The 24,662-nt window shown below is 47.0% G+C and overlaps 1 protein-coding gene across 2 annotated transcripts in view; it reads left to right on the top strand.

Moving 5' to 3' along the window:
- The window catches only part of CSMD2 (CUB and Sushi multiple domains 2), a 916,430-nt gene that overhangs the window by 612,455 nt on the left and 279,313 nt on the right, over positions 1 to 24,662 (top strand). For both annotated transcript variants that reach the window (XM_084814421.1, XM_084814422.1), the window contains exon 14: positions 23,278 to 23,604. In XM_084814421.1, coding sequence (XP_084670547.1) covers positions 23,278 to 23,604 — 327 coding nt within the window. The remainder of the gene's footprint in view (positions 1 to 23,277; positions 23,605 to 24,662) is intronic.

Raw genomic sequence — 24,662 nt, forward strand, 5'->3', positions numbered from 1 at the left:
AAGACCGGCTGCCGCCCCCGCCCCCGACGAAAGGCCGACGAACCGCCGCCGGGACCCGCGGCCGGGAGGGACATTCGCCAAAGGTAAGTCCCATCCCGGGGAGGGAGAATTTCACTGCCGATTTTGGGGGGCCGAATGCGTTGGCGCTCGGCCCCCCCGAAGATTCAGGGAGAAATTCTCCGCCATCCCTAATTACTGCGTAAAAAAAAAGGGGAACGCAAATAGCGTATTGGATGCTATTTACGTTCCTTTTTTTTTTTTTGCTGTTTTAGCCTACGTAAAGATTTACGTAAGCTATTATGGCGGGAAAAAAAGGAACGCAAATAGCGCCCACTACACTATTTGCATTCTCCTTTTTTTCCACAGTAATAGCCTACGTAAATATTTACATAGGCTAAAACGGCAAAAAATAGGGAACGCAAATGGCAGCCACTGTAGCCGCCACCATTTGCGTACACTGTTTGGGGTTTTTTTTGGCTTGCCATGGTAGGTGGCCGCGGCAGCCGGTCGAAAGACCAGCTGCCGCCGCTGGAGCTGCCACTGGAGTTTCCGCCGCCGGAACATCCGCCCCAGGTAAGCTTCGTCCCAGGGGGGAATCCGCGGGGGGGCAGGGAGGTGGGAGGCCATTCCGCCACGGATTTCGGGCATGTACAGTTGGAATCAGGGCAGGTGGAGCACTTGTAAATCCACTCACCCCCACCCATCAAGCAGGCAGGGAAAGCTGCTGTTCCAAAGAAACGGGGTCACTATCAAAAAGGCCCTGATGGTCTTAAGAGCCAGGCAGCTGCTGTCAACATTTCTTTGTCAGTTGTTTATTTCTGCGTATCATATTTAGGGGTGGACAAATCCGTTTTGCTTTCTGTAACATACACACTTCTTCAAGCACAAGTTCATTTCACCTGGTTTCTGTATCAATTTGCATTTTTTTTAAGTCCGCATGACCCTTTGTACACATTTCTGTATACAATTTCCCTATGTGTCTTTTGTTCGAAGAACTGTCTGTGTGTGTTTTGATCAGAGAACTGCACTGCGAACTCCAGAGAAGTGTGAAAACTGAAGGATAATTGTGTTCTGGTTTGGGCATTAGTTCAGGAAGTGCATATTAGGTCAGTTCATATTAAAATGAAAATCAAACAGGTTTTGCCCTTATCACTAATCATATCTCCTTTTTAGCTGCCAATTGTCCCTTTTCCGCCCCCTCCCAACCCTCAGGGGCAATTAAATAAAGAGATCAGAGAAGCAGAGTAAATGATGAAGTGACTAAGAAAGGCGGGCAGCAGCCTCCGCTTTCATTCACCCTTTCATTTCATGTCTCTCTGCGAGAGCTTCGGATTTCTCAGCAGTTCAGAGCCTGGATTATAGGTGGCTACTTCTGACATGACAAATGTCATGTGTAGCCAGTTTTCCTCCCCTACCCCACATTTGAAAGGTGACTGCATATTCTTTGGGCCCAAGGGTGAGCGGTCTTTTAGAATTAAATCCCACCTCCTCTAGGTCTAAGAGCACACACCTTCTAACGTTTTAGCTATACTGGATCATGCTACGGATGGAGAGGGCCTGGAGCAGTCTTAGATGCAACAAATTCACTTCCACAAGATGTAGTGATGACCACGAATTTGGATGGCTTTAAAAGGGGATTGGTCAAATTCATGGAGGAGAAGGCTATCAATGGCTACTAGTCCAGATAGCTCTATGCTACCTCCAGTATCAGAGGAGGTGTGCTTATGGACACCAGTTGCAGGGGAACATGGGTGGGAGAGTGCTGTTGCACTCATGTCCTGCTTGTGGGTTTCCCGTGGGCAGCTGGTTGGCCACTGTGTGAACAGAGTGCTGGACTAGATGGACCCTTGGTCTGATCCAGCATGGCTCTTCTGATGTCCTTATGTTCTTATGACTTGATGCAGGGTTTTCCCCATGTGCAATGCTTTGTAATATAAGCAGATTGATCATTGTGAGAGTCAGTCATATGCATACATCCTCAAACTAGTGTGGATATGCATTCCACAGCTACTTAACTATATACCTGATGAATGTGTTCAGCCAGCTCATGTGAGGGCCAAAAGTGGGGAGGGGACCTGGGTACAAGGCCTAGGGATGTAGTGGGAATCTGAGAGGGGGATGGAGTCTGGCAGATTCCCCTGCCCCCCACTCAGCCTCTCATACTCCACTCCGCAGACCATTGCCATTTACCCACCGCTGTTCAGCTTAGGCATGGCGGAGAATTCTGCCACAGATCTCGGTGAGACCGAATGCCAGCGCATATCGGCCCCCCGAAATCCATGGCAGAATGAAGCCCCCCGCCCCCCCACCCTGCGAAATGGGCCCGGAACGGAGCCGACCTTAGTCGGCCGTTCCAGTGCTCCTCGAATGGCAGCCGTGTCTGCAGCTGCCATTCACGTCTTTGGAATGGCCATGATAGGCTACGTAAGTATTTACGTAGCCTATCATGGCAAAAAAAGGGAATGCAAATGGCGGCAGCTACGGCGGCCGCCATTTGCATTCCCTTTTTCACTGTGATAGGCTATGTAAATATTTATGTAGCCTATCACAGCTAAAAAAGGGAATGCAAATGGTGGCCACTGTAGCCGCCGCCATTTGCGTTCCTTTTTTTTTGCGTTGATAGGCTACGTAAATATTTACGTAGCCTATCACGGGCTGGTGTAGGGACGCAAATGGCTGGAGCCCCTGCTGCAGGTTGGCCCGGCCGGCAGCTCTGCGGCCTTGCCACGGAGCAGAGCCAGCCTGGCAGGATTCCGTAGGGGAGGAATGGATTGCCTCCCCCCCCCGTCGAGGATTCCGGGGGTAGGAACAGATCGCCTCCCTCCACCTGTGGAACCCGGCGGAGCCAGATAAGCAGGGTTTCATACACCCCTAGCAGCTGCCTTCCATTCATGCTTGTGATCTTGGTCCATTCATGCGTGTAATCTTGCATAAATGGCTGCTTTATGGCCACCATTTGTGTAAAAGGCCTTTTACATAAAACAACGAGCTGCTATTTTTACACAAAATGGCGTCTCGCTGAGGGGTCAGGCAGCCACACACCGGGCGCCCACGGACTGCCTGGTGGCTCATCCAGGGAGCCGAACAGTGGCGGGTAAGTCCAGTGAGTAGCATGCAAGGTGGGCACAGGGTGGTTCATCCACCCCTAGCAAGCCCTCTTCAGACTTCCCCACTTATTTATTTATTTATGTATTTATTTAATGTATTTATTGCACTTATATCCCACCTTCTTCCCTCTTGCAAGGAACCCAAGGCGGCTTACATTCTCCTCCTCCTCTCCATTTTATCCTCACAACAACAACCATGTGAGGTAGGTTGGGCTGAGAGTCTGTGACTGGCCCAAAGTCATCCAGTGATCTTCCATGGCCGAGTGGGGACTAGGACCCAGATCTCCTGGTTCCCAGAAGAATACTCTTAGCACACCACACTTAGTGCAGGAAGGTTGGGAACTGAGGGTACAGGGCTGTTGGAAGCAGGCCTTGCACGCATGGCCATCTGTCCTCCCCACTTTTAGCCTGAAAGTGAGGAGACTGAAGACCTGCTTTGGGTGACAGATACTGGTTGCTTTTACATTGAAATAGCTCCAATGGACATTATTCCTCCAAAGCAGTTGGGGTTTAGTGTGTCTCTTAAAGAAGTGTTTTTAAAATTGTGATCTAGAGTTCCTCAAAAGTTTATCATGGATTCTTCAAAGAGAAGATCTGTGGTAGTGAAAAACTTCCCTGAAAGACAGCTAGCTTACCACTGTTATTCTTCCCTTGCAATGTGCTGTCATAGTGGCTTTTGGGTGTTCTCTAGGTTGTACAGGTCTAGCCAGAAGCCTATATGCTTTTGTGTACTGCCTAGAATGTGTCCCAGAAACCCTTGCCATGTACAGGGGGTTCTATTCCAGACATACAGAGGTTCCTTGGCATACAAGTCAACGTAGAAAGGATTCTCTGAAGCAGAGTTTAAAAACTCTAGACTACTCTGTTGAGTGATTTGGGGGAATGTTGGGTTTGGTCCAGGGCATCCTGGGATCCCCCCACCCCCGATGATTCATAGGTTGGCTCTGAAACAGGACAGAGGGGCTTAGACCTGGGAGGGATCCATGCAAATGTTTGATCAGGAATTGCGGCAACATATATTTGTGTACGCGTGAAGAAATCAGTTATATCATACTCTGCTCTTGATTCCACATTGCACACAATGAAACTGCGAAGTCCAGATCAACACCAGTCTTGATGTGACTTACCTGTAGATCTATGCTTGTGATTCAGTACAAATGGGGAAGACGAAGTAGGAATAGGTGGAGGGGGGGATTGGGAGAAGGAACAAAAAGAAGAGTGATAAATGTATCAAGTGCCAATAAAGGCATTTATATACATTTAGACACGGGGGAAAGGATGCATGTATCGTATAAATGTCTCATATTTGGCTTCTCTGTTTCAGAAGAACTTCTGTCATCTGAATGGCTTTAGAACTGCTCATGGTCCACTTCAGGCTATGTTTGTTCCACAAACTTCCTGAGGATCATAGGCAGGACTGGGACTAGGCCCAGGATGGTCACAGATGAGCTGTTTAGGGGGTGAGGAGATGGGGACCCCTTCCCCAACATCCTATGAGCTCTTAATGTCTCTGGGGATCTGCTGACTAGGCCACCCTTTCAAGCAGGCTCCGAAGGGAGATCCACAACAGTGAAGAGGAGGAGCAACTCCAGGGGGCTCTTGTCAGTAGGGCCCTGCTGGGGTGTGGGCCCTTGGAAGGTGCCCAACCATGCCTACCCTTGATGCCAGCCCTGAGTGTATTATATGCTGTGATGGTGGGGAAAGAGGTCCATGCTCCCAAGTGACCCAAAGGGCAGTGCCCAAGCTTGTGTCAAGTGGGACTGCTTCTTGGCCCAGAGTGAGGGGTAGAAGAGAGTTATATTTACTTCTAGAGGCAAGGTCTCTCCACTGTTAAACACCCCTCTGCCCCTTTTCCAGGAGCATATGCTTCTCAGCTGAAGTGTGGGGCTTTTTTTAGCCCCATTCACTCTCACTTCCTAACTCAAATATCGCAAGGGATATCTTTCAGCTGAGACGCACACACAACAGGGTAGAGAGACTGATGGAGGTTTGGGGCAACTTCACAGGTAGACTCATGAACCCCATTGATGGCCTCATGCCCAGGGCTCCACAAAATTCCCTTTCCTCAATGCCAAGCAAGCACTCTCAAATGAGTGGCAAATATTAATGAAAGTCAGCAACATTCTCATCCTTGTACGGATGAAATTGTATTTGTATGATAGGAAAGGTCTGTCCATGATGATCTGCTCTCAGCCATGTGTTCGACCATAACTATGACATGGCGGCACAGTTATTGTGAAATAGGCCTGGTTGCCTTAATTTCAGACAGATATGTGAATGTTTGCACCTGTAAAGCTAAAAATCCCTTTTACATCTTTTGGCTATTGGGGTGATGGTCTGTTTGTAGTTTATTATGGGAGTGTATATTTTCCTCTTCTGTGAACAGATGCGTCCTTGATGTTTTATGGCATTGTTGTTTACCACAGAGGAGTTCTTTCTTTTTCAGGCAGCTGAGAGCTCATCAAAATGGAATGCTAGTTTCCAGCTGCCCACCATCTTTCCTTCTGAAGAATACCTTTGGGTCCACGTGGGGCTCAGAGGCATTCATGGGAAATATAGGTGGCGGCTGGAGACCCTTGCTTCATTTTGAAAAAATGCTCCACTGAAATAGGAGCCACCAGCCTCCCCTGGGAACAGTGTGTGTTGTGCATGTGAGAGCAGAGAAGTGTAGTGTGTGCATACAAGGGAAAGCTTGTGCATACGGATGATGCTGGGCGTATCCCTCAGGGGCAAAAAGGCTGTGAGGATGAGTTATAAAATGTATAATAATATGGAGACGCATGATGAGTCTGGATGGTTAGGAGTTTGGGACAAGTGACATTCAAGAAATAAAAGCTGTATTACCTATCTCTGAAATGGAACTCTGTCGGCCTCAAAGTGGCAGCAAAATCATAGTTTGACATACAGTTATGGAAAAATCATTCACATGGTTGCTTCCTTGGGCCTGCCGTTCATTGCACAGAGTATATGTCTATCTTACTAATAGAATATATTATACCAAATATATATACCAAATGTGCAACATTTCACCTTACTTTGCATTGAATATCCAATAGTTCATGGTGTGTGTTAGACTAAGAGTATCTTCTTTGGATTTGTAAAATGTTACAAGTGGGTGGTTGATATTGGGTGTATTTTCTTATTATTATTGTTTCATAAGAAAATAGGAATGGACACCAACCATATTCATTCACAAAAGACCCCAAACAACATTCAATAGCATTCAATGCAAACAAAATTAATTGGCGAAAAAATGACAGCAGTCTATACCAAGAGTGAAATCAGATATTATTGGCCTTAGAAATTAAGAATCTTCTGTAAAAAGTCAATTAAAAAGGTAAAGGTAAAGGTGTCCCCAACCAGTCGTGTCCGACTCTAGGGTGCGGTGCTCATCCCCGTTTCTAAGCTGAAGAGCCAGCGCTGTCCGAAGACGCTTCCGTGGTCATGTGGCCGGCATGACTTTAATATAAAAAATGTACAAATAGAATAGGTATTATAGTGATACAATAGTGATACATACAATATTTAAAGCTTTCTGTCAGACATTCTCATATTTTGTTGTTGTCTATTCCAGTAGTTCAAAAATGTTTGCCAAAATTTTAAGCCACTCAGTTGGTATAGAGGCTGTATCTTCTCTGTAGCTCAGGAATTATTCCAGCATACAAGTCAGTTTTCAATGTGCCTGCAATTTAGTGCCCTGCACAGCATATTTCTTGGTTCCAGATGATGACAGGGTGGTCTCACACTAATTCCCCTTCTTAATCTACTGTTTTGAGCTTTGGAACTGAAAACCTGTAAGCCTCTCGAGGGGGGGAAATGTAATTGTGGGCATCTCTTGCTGCTGCAGTGATTGATTACATGGCATAACTGTTGTTACTAATTGCTTATATTTGCATAGATTGTCAGGGGTGTTTCTGAGCACAAGGAGTGAGATAGCAGTTCAGATTCTGAAGGAGAACTGCCAGACATGGGGGAGGTGTTTTCCCAGGCTAGTCCAGACATGACTGGCCCAGCTTCTCAAGTTACAAATGCCCAGCTGGCTGAGGATGAGGGTTCCTCTTCACACACCACTGTGAGAGACAGCAAACAGAAGGAGGCGGGGTTTGGGGAGTCTGATCTAATAGACGCCAGGCGCAGGTGCAGAGCAAAGAGAGAGAAGGCTGGGGCAGAACATAGACTGTCTACCCGATTGGCCTTGCGTGAGAAGCTGCACTCACAAGCCTCACGAAAGAGAGGGTCCCCCCCCCTTAAGTTAGGCTAGTGAGACCGCCTTCCTCTTCAAATGGCGGGCAACTCTCTTAACTTCCTTCGGAATTCCCCTGAAGGCATTCCTTTGTAGGCTGAGAGTCACTGAGAATTTGCATCTGTATGACCCTGTGAAGTGATGGATTAAAAGTTGTAGATTGAAGCCTCTCATCTGTGTTTGTTTCTGATGTTGAAATAAAGTGGGGGCTAAAGGAATCCTGACATAGATTTACTTAACATACTTTATTCTGCTGCCAAGACTCAGCTATATGACTGATTTAAGCTACAATCCTATGCTCGCTGGGAGGGCATCTCAGGGGCCACAGGATAGGTAAAATCTCCCCCTCCAAGTGTGGGGAGATAGGTCTTCCCTGAGAGGGAGATCTGACCTCTGATCCCACCTCTCAGCCCTTGCAGAAACATTTGCAGCCATTACTTCTCTGATGCTAGAAAGGGGAGGGAGAAGGAGGCATTCCAGGAGCAGTCTGGGAGAGGCATTGGGTCCAAGGGATCCACAGATCTCCTGCCTCCTGAACACATCCTCTACCAGTTGACAATCTACCCTAGCCTTGGAGATGGCATAGATTAATCCACTCCCATTCCATTTCCAGGAGGAGAAGGCTATCGATCGCTACTAGTCCTGATGGCTGTATGCTACTTCCAGTATTAGAGGCAGTGTGCCTACGCACACCAGTTGAAGGGGAACATGGGCGGGAGGGTGCTGTTGCACTCATGTCCTATTTGTGGGTTTCCCGTTGACAGCTGGTTGGCCCCTGTGTGAACACAGTGCTGGACTAGATGGGCCCTTGGCTCTTTTTATGTTCTTATGTTTGCATTGGCTTCAGTGTGAGGGAATCAGTTAAGTTTTTTTTAAAAGCATGTCTAGGGAGGGGGGAAAGAGCAGAAACACTACTTTGCCTTCACCCCTGCCCTGCTGGCATGGGGGCCTGGTGGGGGCTCCACCTGAGTTTTATCACAAGGAAGATCTCATAGAATGGAAGTAGGAATAGTTCAACAGTGTGGGAATTGGAGTTTTCTGGGATCCGGGGACAGGTAATAGGAGATCCAAGGAGGTCTGTAGGGCACTAACTTCCCCAACCCTGCTCCAATCATTAGAAGTCCCCCCACTCAGACCCTGCTTGAGTTTTCACCAAACTCTGCAGGTTTCTAATTTAACACCTGTAGGTTTCTAATTTATCTCTTGTAGCTACAGGGAGTAGAAATATTCCTCTTAGTTTTTGAATCAGAAACTAATATTTGCAGGGCTAAACTACACAGTACATTGAATGCATAGTGTGTAGCAGATCCTAGCTTCTTCTTTTTTTACTTTAGTGTAAGCATGTAGGCTCCTGATCCAAATCAGGACCACTGCACATGGAATTCTAAAGTAAACACACACACACACACACACACACACACACACACCAGGATCAGCTACATGCATGCTACGGATTTAACATAGCATATAGTTTAGCCCTCAAAATGCAGAACTGTGTGCCTTAAACCAAATTCCATGCTTATGTGGTATATTCCCTCCTTGATACAAGCCCTGTTTTGTAGATTTTTAGACATCCAATAAAAGCTGTGCTTTTGAGAAGTCCTTTGGGACCTTCTGATTTTGCTGGGGGGGGGGGGGTTGTTTGTTTTTTACTGTTTCAGCTAGTTTTTACTTTGTTTGGGTTTTTGCTTTGCTTCTGTTGTTTGCTTATTTTGTATTGCCTGCTTTGGCTATTGTCTAAATTTTATTTTAAATTTGTGAACCACCTTATAGATCTTTCTGGATCAAAAGGCAGTGTCTTAACAAATTCGATAATAATATCCACAGAAACACAGGGTACTCAAAGCTTTGGTCATAGTATTTTTGTCTGGAACGATCACATTCACTTTCAACGCTTTTGCTACAAACTGGCACAGAGTTGACTACCAGTGTCCAGAGGTTGCTGTTGTCTTGAACATGTATATCCTACCTTTCTTCCAAGGAGCTTGAGCTGGCATGTTGGCATGCAGACTCCCCACCCCCACCCCAGGTTTGTCCCTACAACAACCCTGCGAAGTAGGTAAAACTCAGAAAAACTGACTAGCTCAGGGATGCAAAAGATCAGCTTTTCATGTTCAGCCCATCAGTTAAAGGCATTTTCACACCTGAGTTTAAGTTGGCTTTTGCTTAAGTAATATATCATGAATCCACACTGGCTAGAATCTAGATTTATTTCTCCTCTGTCCCACTGCCTCCTCCACATTAGCCACAGCTGTTCACAGGGAGGCTTAAATGTGCTTGTTAGTGTTGGGTGTGAAAAATGATCTCTCTTTGAACAGCCATAAAACTTTTCTTCCCCTTCTGAAGTTTCACGTCTCTGATAATCCTCCTGGTAGGCCCTCCTGTGTGCCAAAATGCTTTCCTCCTTGTGCATTAATTTGCAATCCTTAGCAGCAATTACCTTTTCTTGTTAATCTCATATTGCCTTATTATACCTGCTGAATTATCCAAGCTCCCCACCCCTCAGACAATAAACACGCTGCTTTGTGAATAACTAGTCTTTTGTCCACGCTGCCCCGCATATGCTTTCAGGATTATAAAATATGAATTCGAACTGTGATCAATGGTCTTCTCCTTGCAGTGTTTCCACCATCAATGTATAATTTCCAGTTATCTCCGATGAGTTTTACATTTTAACTCAAAATTAACCCATCAATTGGTCGTTACTTCCTTTTTTCTTCATTCTCCTTCTTCTTCCTTCCCACAGCGCACAACATCACATGAAGCCCCAGAATGGCGATTGGGAGAAATGAATGATGACAGGAGACAAAATTGTGCTCTGCCAAGTTGTCCTTCAATTTCCTGAAAGTTTTCTTCCCCCAGGAAAGAAGCTTCTGTTTTTCTGCCTCATTCTTGGGGCACGTTAGAATTTATTTTGCATTCCTTTTGGTGGTGTTTTCAAGCTTACCTTATCATGGCAAGGTTGCCGAGGGTACTGCGCTTCCCCCCGCTTTCTTTGTATTACACATCTCTCCATCATTCTGCAGTCTCTCCAAGTGTCTGCACTTCCTGATCTAAAAAAGTCTTTTGGCGGAGGTGTTACCTCCTGAGGTCTTTCCTTGGGTTTTAATTGAGGTTCAGGAAGCTGGGGAGGCTGCTGGAGAGATGATGGTACAGTGAGCGGCAGGACACTAACACCACTTTTCGGCCATCTCGTAAGTAAGGTAAGCACAAGAACCCCAAGCCCCACCCATGATAACTTCTCCAAAATGTTATTCTCCTTTGTTGCTCAGCAAAGGAACCAAGATCATTTAATTGCAAATAAACAAACAGCCGAGGTCTGCTGGACAGATATGTGCTACAGCTTCCTTACCTAACCTGGTACCTGTCCCGGACTGCAACGCTCATCATCCTTGGCCACTGTTGGCTGGGGGTGATGGGAGTTGTACCCTCACACAGCTAGAGCATAACAGCTTAAGGAAGGCTGAGCTAGAGCTAATCTTCAGCCCCTTAAGTAACAACAGGTATGTGTGGAACCTTTTGTCATTGCTAGGTTGTAGGCATGTGTGGGGAAACCATCCAGGATCATAAGCCAGGATTCAAGCACAGTAGATTACTGTCTGCTGTTATCCATGATGAATCCTAGCTTGATATAGAAGCCTCTATAGTTCTTCCACCACCCTAATGGCAGAAAGTGAAGAGGATCTAAAGAGCTTCTTGTTGAGGGTGAAAGTGGAGAGTGCAAAAGCTGGTTTGAAACTCAACATTAAAAAAACTAAGAACATGGCATCTGGCCTCATCACTTCCTGGCATATAGAAGGGGAAGAAATGGAAGCAGTGACAGATTTTATTTTCTTGGGCTCCAAGATCACCGCAGACGGTGACTGTAGCCATGAAATTAAAAGACGCTTGCTCCTTGGGAGGAAAGCTATGGCACACCTAGACAGCATAGTAAGAAGCAGAGACATCACCTTGCCGACAAAGGTTCGTATAATCAAAGCTATGGTTTTCCCAGTACCAACGTATGGCTGTGAGAGCTGAACTATAAGGAAGACTGAGCGCCAAAGAATTGATGCCTTCGAACTGTGGTGCTGGAGAAGACTCTTACAAGTCCCCTGGACTGCAAGGAGGTCAAATCAGTCCATCCTAAAGGAAATCAACCCTGAGTGCTCCTTGGAAGAACAGATACTGAAGCTGAAGCTCCAATATTTTGGCCACCAAATGCGAAGAGAAAACTCCCTGGAAAAGACCCTGATGCTGGGAAAGACTGAAGGCAAAAGGAGAAGGGAATGGCAGAGGATGAGATGGCTAGATAGCATCACTGATGCAATGAATATGGACTTGAGCACGCTCCGGGAGAGAGCGGAGGACAGGAAGGCCTGGCGTGCTATGGTCCATGGGGTCACAAAGAGTCGGACATGACTTAACGACTGAACAACAACAACAACATAGTCCTTCCAGGTTAGGTGTGTGGGTAAGGATGTCAGAGGAATCCATTTGGGGGATGGATCTCAACAAGCTTCCCTTGATCTGCATCAAGTCAGGCCAGTTCACAGATTTTCCGTATTTTGCTCAGACTTCATAAATTGCAATTTGCGCAAATCTCTATTTGCAAATAAAAAATACGGAACACGTTCCCAGATTTCGAGACAACCTCACAGCTCGGCAGGTGGAAGCCGAGTTGGCATGCTGGGGGACTCCTTTAAGCCAAAAATGAAATGGATTTCCCAGCAACCAACATCCTTATGTGTGGGCGGAATCAATTCCAAGTGCAGGCATGTTTCAGCATCCACAAAACACTGACCTTTTGCCCTGTGTGGTGATGTGCCAGACAGGGCAGAAACAGATCGAACAGATCTGTGAATTCCAGGATTTAGCCATGACACCCATCACTTTATTTCTGCTTTTCTACATCATGGCACTGCCTCTTCAGGACATTTATTAGCAAAATCAAATATGCAATTTTAGTACAGTGAGGATCTGGAGAATTGTAGCAGTAAACTGGGCATCAAGTTCCCCATTCAACAGCACAGCATTAGAAATTAATCCACATTGGAATAATTGCATGCCCATTTGTGCAATAGGTTGTACAGTTAAGCCGTGTTTTTTCTTCCTTTCTTGTTTTTCCTTTCTTGTTCCAACTCCTGAATATTCGCAAATCTACTGCTTGTTTGGGAGACTTATCCATAACAGCAAATGTGTTGTTTGCTTTTTCCCAAGAAGCATGGATGCTCACAGCATCTCTATTTAACATCTGGCACTAAAAGAAATCTCTTTGTAGGGATCTCTTAAGCTTGTATTCCAAAGAATTATGTTGAAAATGTTTATTCACTTTTGTTTCCAAGGACCAATCTGCAAAATGAATGCTAGAACTCTGTTAGGTTCTACTTCTCTTTTCTGTTCTGGATAAACATGGGTAATTAGTTTCAATATATCATTTCCAGGTTTATGTGATCACAGAGCCACTTCTGAAGGTTACTCGGGGAGCGCTAAATAGACATTATTTTCAGCTATTTGTCATACTAGATCATCTTAGTATAAGAACATGGCTTTTGAGTGCTAATTAGGATAACTCCATCTCCTGTATATTTAAAATAACCCAGGATAGCCATGTTGGTTATCTACAAAACTGGGCAAGCTTTCAAGTTCTTCAGAACTCTTCATCAGGCTAGATGGGACAAAAAGTACGGGATACAGAAAGAAACAGTATAGCCATAAAAAATATGGCCAGACACGGTGGGATTTCTTTCTGTCTAAACATGCATAGAATTGCACCCTTAGTAGGCGTAGCAGGTATCATATTACACCTAGCAATGCATCCTGGGAGGATGAAGTGATGGCTGCTCTCCATTAATGAAAACATAAAAGCCAGCTGTAACACAGACCTGTCTCATACCTTGGGTGAAAGACACAATTTCCTGACTCAGCATAGAGCAGAATTACAGCGAAACATGGCAGTCCTTTTATTAGCAAAGCCAAAGATTAATTTTAGATGGTGTACCAAGTTAAAAAAAAAAAAAAAGTCAGTTGAAGCCAATTCCATCTCCTGTGACATTTGCCAAGTTTCCATTTCCCAGCATGGAATTGTGGGAGAATTTGAGTTGTGCTCATAAGACTCTAGTGAGGAGGACTGACTTTTATTTAACACTTAAGGGAGCAGTATTTATTTGTTTGAAACATTTATATCCTGCCTTTCCTTAGAAGTGCAAGGTGGCTATCAGTCTAAAAACAAACCAGAAATTTACAAAGCTGAACCAGCATGACTAAAAGTAGAGCTAAAAGCCTAAAAACAGCAGAATATAACACACATACCAATAAAGAGAGCACCAGTTAACCAAGACAGTGCATAAACAGCAACATCATTAAAGTGACCTTTTGTCAGTAAAAGCCTACGAACAAGTTAAGGAAATCCTATAGACTGAACGCCTTCCTAAAAAGCTGTCTTTGCCACATGGCAGAAATCCATTATAGTGGGAGTGAGGCAGGTGCCCTTTAGGAGGGAGTTCCAAAGGCAGTGTAGAGTAAGGATGAGGAGATTCTTGGTCTGTGAGAACAGCTCTTAGCTTCACGATTATACTATGAAAGCATACAGCCGTCTCTGAAGTACAGGGAGCCTCTCAACCAGTGTATTCTGTGTTCCCACAGTGTCCTTTAGGAACGTGCTTTCCTGCAACCAAACCTGGGAATGACTCTGCCTTTGGGCCCGATGGCTTGACAAATGGAGTCCTATGCACAACTCCTCCTTTGGGTGCATGTGCCAACAGTTTTTCAGTTGCAAGCTTGAACCAGCCTTTTTCAGGAAGAATTTCAGGGAAATGGCATGAATATGCCATAAGAGAAGGGTATGTGTGTGTGTGTGTGTGTGTGTGTGAGAGAGAGAGAGAGAGAGAGAGAGAGAGCGAGCGAGAGCTGGATGGGGCCTCCAGTTGTCAGAGAATGAGACCCGACCTTAGACTCTTCACTTCCAGGTTTGGTCGCATGCCAGTTCCTGGTTCAAGTTTCCTCCAAATATTAGATCTCTGAGATATAGCTGTCAGTGAATGAGTATGCATAGTAAGCATTGAGCAGTAATTGCCTGCATCTTGTTTTAGGGATTGATGTATTTTAAAAAGCATTGTGGTTTCCATCTTGGACTTCAAGAAGAGCAAACTTCAACTGCAGTGTGTAGAATCTGAAGATTAACCTCCCATAGGCTTCGACCAAATCCCCTTAAGCCTTGTTACATTTGCCGAGGGCCTAAAAAAGATGCTGCATGCCCCATAGGGCAAGGAAGTATTTCTAGAATGAGTCTCTCTCTAGCCCTGCTCAGGGCTAAAAGTGTGCATAGGACAGGGCCATGCATGCTGGCCCCTAAACCCAACATCCCCATGTGTGCCCAGCCTAGCCCTTAGTTCCTGACTCTTTTTTCCACCCCCAGGGTCCCTGTATATGCTGGGCCCCACCCCCTCAGTTCCTAACCTTGTTGTGTTGAACTGCAAGGTCTGAAGAGGAGTTTTACTCACATTTGCTTGAACATGAGTAGAACCCTCTGTATGATTGGGGACCCTGCATTTGCCACTTCAAGTGAGGTGGTGGCTGTAGGGGCAACTGCTGGGGGTCCATCACATTGTAAGAGGGGCTCACCAGAGGGCACTTTGCCAAGCCCCCCCCCCCAAAACTGGAACCAGAGTCTTCTGGTTTCTTTCTCCAATAAGGCTGCATTGGTTTCACACGTTCTGTCCTCAGGTCTAATATCTGGGGGGGCGGGGGATGGGAGGTACACACAGAGGTGTTTTGGGATCCATGCATGTAGCAGCATTGGACAACAGTTTGTATCATTAGGGTAAGAAGATGTGCTGTGCACACGCATATCTACGCTACTGACTTTGTCTGGTGTAGCCGACATTTGCCCAAGGAACACCTCACATCCCATATTCCAAAGGAGAGATGTATAAATGTCTCATTTTCAGACTTTTTGTTTCTTTTTAGGTAATTGAGGTGCCCATACATGCACCAAATGGCAGTTTTCTAGGTGGTGTGGAAGTAGGGATGGTGCAGGAGTCTGAGCAGCGGATGGAGCTCGGTGGACTCCTCCACCTCTCCTGGCCACCCAGAGCCCACTTGCCAGGCTGCAGGAGGCTCACTTGTCCGCTCAGTGACCAGTGGGAAGCACTGTGGGGCTGTCCATCCCCTTACTGAGCCACAACTGTGCACACAATCACAGCACTTCTGCATATCTGAAGATGCATCTACGGCTGCCTTAAAGGGGCAATGACTCACAATTACAGGCATAAAGGGCCCTTTATGACTGTAATCATGAGTCATTGCCCCTTTCAGGCAGCCATGGATGCAACTTTAGATATGCAGAAGTAGCCCAGAGCCGTGATTGTGCGCACAATTGCAGCTCGGTAAGGGGATGGATGGCCTTCCAGCTCTTCCCAGGTGGTCGCTAAGCCGTCCTTCAGCTCCTGCAGCATGGCTCGCATGGGTGGGCAGCGACAGTGTCTCAGCAATTGCCCAAAGGGACTGGATGGAGGTGAGTCCGTCCATCCCTATTTGGATACCACTGTGAATGATTTGGCCCCAGATGTCTTTATGAAGATGACCGGTCACCTCTTTTTCTTCGCCAGTGTTGGATGTCTGGCTACTATGTGTAACGCTTTCCATGGTTCCCCAAACCCAAAGAGCTTATCCCACTGCGAGGTTATTTCTCACCAGCCTAGGGAATGACTAGTCCGGCAATCTCTGTCATCTTTGAACTGAAACCATTAGGGATTAGAAAATAAAAGGACGTCATCATAACCCTTGGTGAGGGATTGGGGTGGCAGGGGTAGTGGCGGGGGGGGGGAGAGAAGGAGGAAAGCCATGACATAAATAGTAATACTAAGACTAATACAATTATATGTTTGAGAAAATGTGTTGGATGAATATTTTTTCCACCTGGCAATTAGCATGAAAAAGCTGTATGCACTGGGCTGTAGGTGGAAGGGCTGCGGACTGCGGATGGGGAGGTAGAAGGGGAAAGTGTGGAAGGCAAATCTGTGTGGAAGTGGGGAAGCCAGGATGTCTGCAATGTGCTGGACAAGCAGTAGACAGTACCAATTAAAGAGCCTCCTTGCTATGGGAAGCAAATGGACCCTGTCAGCTGAAATGTGGCAAGAGCTCCTTGTCAAGAGCTAAGGGGGCTCCCTACTCACTGTTGTGCTCTAAACATTTTTCTTAATTGCCTTTACTTTTCCGCCATCTGGCTTCACACCTCGTTAGCTCAAGACATTTCGCAGTGGGAAACGAAAAGGAGGAAGAGTTGCTCCGTAACACTCTTCAGGTGTGCATATCCGGTGCTGGAATGCTCTCCGAGCGGCAGTTTCCTTACGTCACGTCCATAATGTGCGACGCCACCGCCCGTGGCTTTTTGCTGCATCGTGTTGAATGTTTCCACCCATTCCTGCCCTCTCTCTGCAGGGATGCAGAGCATGCAGTGTAATTACACTGTGGTGAGCATCCCAAACTGGAGCCAGTGTCGACATGCACATACGAATACAAGCAATCCCAGATTCTGTGAATGATTGCAAGAAGGCACATGCATTTCTCCCATTGTTCAAACACGCTGCAACAAATGCTCACAGTCGCATCTGGTGACTTTTGTATTATGCTTGTGACACTCCCAAGTGGTGAGAGGCTCTGGGCCTTGGCATTTACGTGAGTTCATTTTCCTTCGGAAGGAGATCACTGGAGCCTCGTAATATTTTGTAATATGTGAGTTTATTTACAGGTACATGGGTTGAGAATAGGTGGAACCTTAGGCCAGCAGGCCAAATCCAGCTCATCCAGGGTCCTGATCTGACCCTCCAGAGTTTCCCAGATGTTCACACCCAGTCTGCCTGACCTCACCCCCATTTTCCACCTCTTGCTTTCCTGGCTTTTGCACAGGTTTATCCCCCTGTTCTAAAAGGTTGAAATGCATCTCCTAAGGCATATTCACTGGCAATAAGAGATTTAAGCTAAAATATGCTGGTATTTTTGTCAAGCTGCCCCTTTGCCTTTGGCTCAACCCCTTTTGCCTTCAGTCCCACCCACTACTGGAATGTAGGCTGCAAAAGCACCTCCAAAATTGAATTTGTCACTTGGGCTGAAAGAAATCAAACACCCCGGCCTCAACACTCCAACAGAGAGCTAAATCCACTGCTCCACTTCAAATTTCCTGAAGGAGGGATCCCTGCACCCCCTGATGCTGATAGCTTACAGAGACCCCACCCCACCCCACCCAGAACAGGCATAGTATCCTCCACTGCAGTGCTTCTGTTGTTTCATGCTCACACTTAGCTTCCCCCCCCCTTCTCACCAGAGTGGGGAGTAAAGATGAGTCATGTTCTCTCACCATCTCCTAGCCTTCTTGGGTCGTTTACCTGTAGTTTCCATAACAAAATATTATCACTCGGGCCATGACAGGTGGGGGGAAGAGCTACACCCCTCTCTGTACATGCCATGTCCTGATGAAAATCACCCCTTGTGGCTGATTGCTTGCTTGTGTCTTTGTTTTAAAAAAAAAGATGCAGCATTAAGCATTTAGCATCATGTGTAGTTCAGCTGTGTGTGTGTATGTCCATGCACAGGTGTGCATAAGACGATTGCATTTCTCCCTTTGTGTGTGGATGGATTTTTGTATGGGGAAGTGGGCAAGTACTACCACAGGAGGGGCTTCTATGCGATGATCAGATTATTTTAGGAAATCTACTCCCACTGGACAGCCGTGGGTCGCTCAGAACCTGTTCCCAACCCTTTAAATCTGTTCCTGACCTTTTTTTTTCTTTATCTAGTGTTGACGTTTAGTTGCACCACTGAATTTTAGTTGGCTGTGTGGCTACTGACAATTTGTGCTGGCATCAGCATAGATTAGCTTTAGATTGCGGATTAAAGCAGAAGGAAAACCAGATTGTTCTGAGTTAAACCTATGTGATTGGCAATCACAACACCAGATTGGCAGTCGCAGTGCCTGAGACCTGAGCCACATATTGCTCCATTGGTGAAGAAATCACTTCCCTGTGGTTCAGTCCCACAGTAATCCAGTAATGTGTGTTTACTAGGGATGGCGGAGAATTCCGCCACGGATTTCAGTGAGGCCAAATGCACTGGCATTCGGCCCCCAAAACCTGTGGCGGAACGGCCTCCCACCGCCCCGTGGATTCCCCCCCAGGATGAAGCTTACCTGGGGCAGAAGTTCCAGTGGTGGCAGCTCCGGCGGAAGCAGCTGGTCTTTCGACCGGCTGCCACAGCCGCCATTTGCGTCTGCTGTTTGCCATGATAGGCTATGTAAGTATTAACGTAGCCTATCACGGCAAGCAAAACAAAAACCAGTGTACGCAAATGGCGGTGGCTAGAGCGGCCGCCATTTGCGTTCCCTATTTTTCGCTGTTTTATCCTACGTAAATATTTACGTAGGCTATTACAGCAGGAAAAAAAGGGGAACGCAAATAGCGTAGTAGGCGCTATTTGCGTTCCCCTTTTTTTCCGCTGTAATAGCCTACATAAATATTTACGTAAGATAAAACAGCAAAAAATTGGGAACGCAAATGGCGGCCGCCGTAGCCACCACCATTTGCATACGCTGTTTTTTGGGGGGGGGCTGCCGTGATAGGCTATGTAAATACTTACATAGCCTATCACGGCAGCCTGGCTGGACGCAAATGGCAGCCGCTATGGCGGCCGCCATTTGCGTCCGCAGCAGCTCGTCTGCGGCCAGAACTCCGGCTGTGGACGGCCCTGGCCGGCTGCTCCACTGAACCGCCGCAAAGCGGAGCTGGCCGGGCAGGATTCCGGGGGGCAGGACCGGATCACCTCCCCCTCCGTCGAGGATTCTGGGGGGAGGGACAGAGTGCCTCCCCCCCACCGCAAATCACATCTGCGAAAAGGGACGTGACTTTTGTACATCCCTAGCTAGGGATGTACGAAAGTTCCGCCACGGATCTCGGGGAGGCCGAATGTCAGCGCATTTGGCCCCCTGAAATCGGTGGCCGAATGGCCCGCCATCCCCCCCGCCACCCCCCCAGGACAAGACCTACCTTAGGCGGATCTTCCTGGCGGCAGCGGCTCCGGCGGTGGCTGTGGCAGTGGTTCGGCGGCGGCGGCTGCGGCAGCCGGTCTTCTGACCAGCTGCTGCAGCCACCATTTCCAGGTTAAAAAAAAAAAAAAAGTGATAGGCTATGTAAAGATTTATGTAGCCTATCACGGCTAGATTTTAAAAAAACACCATGATAGGCTATGTAAATGTTTACGTAGCCTATCATGGCTGACTTAAAAAAAAAATGCGCATACGCAAATGGCGGCAGCCATGGCCGCCGCCATTTGCATTCCTTATTTTGGCACGTCTTAGTCTACGTAAACATTTACGTTGACTAAGACAGCGAAAATAAGGAGAACGCAAATAGCGTAGATGCTGCGCTGTTTGCATTCCCCTTATTTTCGCCGTCTTAGTCTACGTAAATGTTTACATAGATTAAGACGTGCCAAAATAAAGAATGCAAATGGCAGTGGCCATGGCCACTACGTAAACATTTACGTAGCCTATGACGGCTGACTGCAGGGACGCAAACGGCAGCGGCTATGGCCGCCGCCATTTGAATCCCTGCTAGCCAGCAGCCGGATGTCTGGCTGCTGGCGGAGCCAGCCGGCAGCTCCACAGAATCGCTGTGGAGCACAGCCATCCGGCCAGGATTCCGGGGGGGAGGAACAGAGTGCCTCCCCCCCGGCCAGGATTCCGGGGGGAGGGACGGAACGCCTCCCCCCCACCATCAACATAATCCGTGGAAAGGTAAGTCACTTTCGTACATCCCTAGGAAAAGCGGCAATCTCCCTTTGCCTTCTGCTCTCCCTCTTGCTGGTTGTGCAGCATGGGCCCATTGGGAGAGGGCAAGGATGTCACGGGAGTCTGTTGCGGGGGGAGGTGGAGTCCTTGCGGACCTGCTCATTGAGCGCCCCATGCGTGCCTCAGCAAGCACTCGGCAGCTGTCTGCCCTCATAGCGAGCCACCAATGGCAACTGGGCTCTTCCAGAAAAGTAACATTGCATACTTGGCGGCTGTAAAGACTCCATTTACGCAACATCATAGGCATGAATGAGCATTCACACCTGTGATGTTGCGTAAATGGCTCCTTTACAGTTGCCGATGGTGCAACATTATCTTCCCAAAAGAGCCCGAGCCACAATTGTTGCACAAAATTGTGGCTCGCTGCAAGGATGGATGGCCCTGTGGCTTTGTTGGGCGCTCGCCAGGCCATCGGGAAGTTCATGCCACACCGTGAACAGGGGCAGGCGGTGGCAACAGCTCCGTGCGCGCCCAACAAAGCTGGCGCTTCATTGGATGTGGACCCATTCAGCAGTTGGAATGGGTAGAAAAGCCACAGGAGAGAGCATTGTGATTATTCTAGTGTATTCTCCAAAGGGGCTGTGGGTCTAGGCCTACTGATAAGTACAGGGCTGGTTTGAGTGTACCGACATGCCCACCTCCCTAAAGTACTGGGTTGATTCACATAACATTCTTTCACAGCTAAATCCAGTAAGAGTTGCCTGTCCTGGGCGGGTATTTGTGAAGCTGCCTCTGTGACTCACTAATTCCTGGTAAAAGCTGTATATGGAGTTGAGCCAGGCCATAATAACATAGGTCATCTGTGGCACATCAACAGCCTGAATATTAAACACACACACCCCTCTTCTACTTCATAAAACCATCCATAACTTATCACCTGCAGACAAATCTTATGTGCCACAAGGCAAGTGGCTGCTTACAAGCCTGCTGAGAAGATCTTTTCATGAGGGCTGAGCTGCAGTGCCTCCCCTGACTTCCCCCACCCTTTCTGCATGCTGCAAAGTGAGGGGTGCCATTTTGGCAAACTGGGGGGGGGAGGGAAGGAGGTGACTGTAATACTGCTGGTTATGGTGCTCCCAGGGGTCCTGGCAGGTGCCATTCCCCACCCCAGCCCACCCCCTAGAAGTTATGAGGGCGTGGGTGAGGACAGAAAGAACCATCTTTATCATGTTACATGGTGACATGCTGTCACGGCAAAGCTAGAGTGACAGCAAAACTTCCTATCCTCATTCTAGCACAGCCTTCCACAAGCTGGTTCCTTCCAGATGTGTTGGACTACAGATCCCAACAACATGGCTGGCTGGGGGATGCCGAAAGTCGTAGTTCAACACATCTGAAGAGCACCGGGTTGAGGAAGCCACTTCACCTCCTTCAGGGACAGAGGGAGAGGAAGGGAACTTGCTAGCCTTCAGAAGTCCTGGGAAAACTATCACCACCAGGACCATGGAACACATGGCAGTGACAAAGATGACCTGGGGTAGGACGGTTTTATGAAACCTTCCGCATCCCCCTACATCCCTCCTCTATTTTCTCTGAAAGAAATCCTAGGATAACTTTATTTTATTTTTATTTTTGATGTATTTTTGCAATAGTTAAAACACTAAGAGAGGAAAATAGATACGTATGTGCAACTGTTACATTACCACTATATTGCCGAATTGTTGCAACGAAAGAAAGAACAAAACAGGAAATACAGAAAAAACGAGTGTAACAGTTTGCCTATCCTTATATAAGAATTAGCATATTTATCTTTTTTAAATCATGTTTTGATTTTACCCCTCCAGTTATTAAATTGTCAGGTTGCGAATCCTCTATCTTGAAACTATTTAAGATAGCTTCTCGCTATAATCCAATTTATACAAACACATCCACTTATATCAGAACAAAGGGATCACCAATCATTTCAATTTGTTTGTCATTCCTAAATATTCTAACCCACTTCCAGTCTTGTTCAAACCTAGTGTGAAAGCACCTCCCCTGACTAGCTCAAACAACCTAGCCGAATTTATTTAAAGTTGCCATATCCTATTGCCATATCGAATAGTTTAAGTTATCAATCTCTGAGTCTTGGCAGCTGGTTTGTTTTCTAATATTTTGCATATACAGTTCTAGCTGCCACAATCATGTAAAAAAGCATTCTCTTTATCCTTAGCTTCCTCTCCTTTGTGATATGTTAGCAAAAACACTTCAGGATCAAGAAATAATCTATTCGCCAGTTTACATTGCTACCAGCAGTGCTAAAAAATCTCCTCTCTTTTTAACACATTTCCAACTTCTGATTCAGCCCTTGTTTTCACCATAAACTAGCAAAGTCAACTTGTTTATTTCTCAGGGGAGGGGTGTGCATGTGTTAACAATTTGGACCCTGCACCAGTCCATTAACAATTAACAGGATGGATGTATGGATGTATGGATGTATTGCATTTCTATACCACCCCATAGCCGAAGCTCTCTGGGTGGTTTACAGAAGTTAAAACACGTTCTCCGTTCTTTATTTTATCTCTGAACTGCTCATAAGCTTGAAAGAGAGACTGACAATTCCCTTTTCCCCCTTCCTCCTTCTTTCCCCATTTTCCTTACATTGCCTTTGTGATATTGAGAGATAATGAATTTACATAAATTCACCCCCTGACCATCCAGCTCTAGTGTGGGAGCGGGCAACCTGGGGTCCTAGGGCTGCATTTGGCTCTTGGACTCATTTCAAGTGGCCCTCAGCCTAAATTCAAACATCCTGTGCATGTGATTAGTTCAGATCTCTGGCAAGAGCAATCTGGCACTTGCCTGGCAGCCTGCTAGGCAGGAAGAAAGATGGAGAGAAAGAAATGGGGGTGGGGGAGAGAGAGAGAGAGAGAGAGAGAGAGAGAGAGAAGAGTGTAATAGGAAGAGAAAAGCGGTGGGTCACCTAGTTGGGCTCTGGCCCTACTCTCCGCTGGCTTTGGCCCCACTCACTGCCAATATACAGCCCCTGACAGATTACCCATGAGGGAATGCAGACCTCAACAGAAGAAAGGCTGCCCACCATGGTCTAGTCCAAATGAACCGGTCTGAGGCTTAGCGACATGGTCCAGGACTAATATCCACTATTGTTGCTGTTTTTCTCATTGCAGTTTCCTGCTTCTTCAACTTCACCACCCCGTCTGGGATTGTGCTCTCCCCAAACTACCCCGAGGAATATGGCAGCAGCCTTCACTGTGTCTGGTTAATCATCGCAAAGGCTGAAAGCCGGATCCACTTGGCCTTTAATGATTTCGACGTAGAGCCTCAGTTTGACTTCCTGGCTGTAAAAGATGGCGGAACTGCTGAATCGCCTGTCCTGGGAACGTTCTCTGGGAGCCAACTACCATCTTCTCTCACTAGCAGCGGCCATGTCACCAGATTGGAATTTCAGACTGACCACTCAACTGAGAAGCGAGGATTCAATATCACGTTTACCAGTAAGTGAAAAGAACTTAAAGGCTTGTGTTGTATGGATTGACAGTGCAAGGGTCTATTCTGGCCACACTTTTATTGTTCAGGGTAGCAGCTTCTGAATACTTAAAGCCAGGCCGTATTTGTATTGAAACTTGGAAGTACCTGTTTCTGGGGCTTTGGAGACCAATGTAGAACATAAACAGGAGCTGCGAGAAAGCAGAGTTTCTCTAGACTTATTTCTTTTGCCTGGTAGCAGCTTGTAGGGATGGTGGAGAATTTCTCCATGAATCTTCAGGAGGCTGAGTGCCAACGCATTCGGCCCCCCGAAAGTGTTGAGGAAATTCTCCGCTGCCCCCCGCCCCCCCCAGATGGGACTTAGCTTCGGCGAATGTCCCTCTCGGTGGCGGGTCCCAGCGGCGTTTCGGCAGCGTTTCGGCGGGGGCGGGGGCGGTGGCCGGTCTCCTGACTGGCTGCCACCGCCGCCATTACAAAATAAAAAAGTACAGTAAAAAAAAAAAACACCCATGATAGGCTACGTGACGATTTACATAGCCTATCATGGCTAGATTTCCAAAGTCAGCCATGATAGGCTACGTAAATCGTCACGTAGCCTATCACGGGTGACTTTGGGGGAAAAAAGCACGTACACAAATGGCGGCGCCCCATGGGCACCGCCATTTGCGTTCCTTATTTGGACAGCGGTAGTCTACGTAAAGATTTACGTAGACTACAGCGAAAATAAGGGAATGCTGTTTGCGTTGCCCTTATTTTCGCCGTAGTCTACGTAAATCTTTATGTAGACTAGACATGCCGAAATAAGGAACGCCGCCATTTGCATACGCGCTTTTTTTTTTTTCAAAGTCACCCGTGATAGGCTATGTGACGATTTACGTAGCCTATCATGGCTGACTTTGGAAATCTAGCCGTGATAGGCTACGCAAATCGTTACGTAGCCTATCATGGGTGTGTGTTTTTGTTTTGTTTTTTACTTTTTTTCGCAGCCGGGGAGACGGGGCGCTCCTCCCCGGCCTGAATTTCACCAGCGAAGGATGGGGCGCCTCCCCCCCCGGCCTGAATTTCG

Source organism: Heloderma suspectum, chromosome 10 (assembly GCF_057233095.1).
Source record: "Heloderma suspectum isolate Gila_16-S chromosome 10, 16-S_ref, whole genome shotgun sequence".
Classification (NCBI taxonomy): Eukaryota; Metazoa; Chordata; class Lepidosauria; order Squamata; family Helodermatidae; genus Heloderma; species Heloderma suspectum.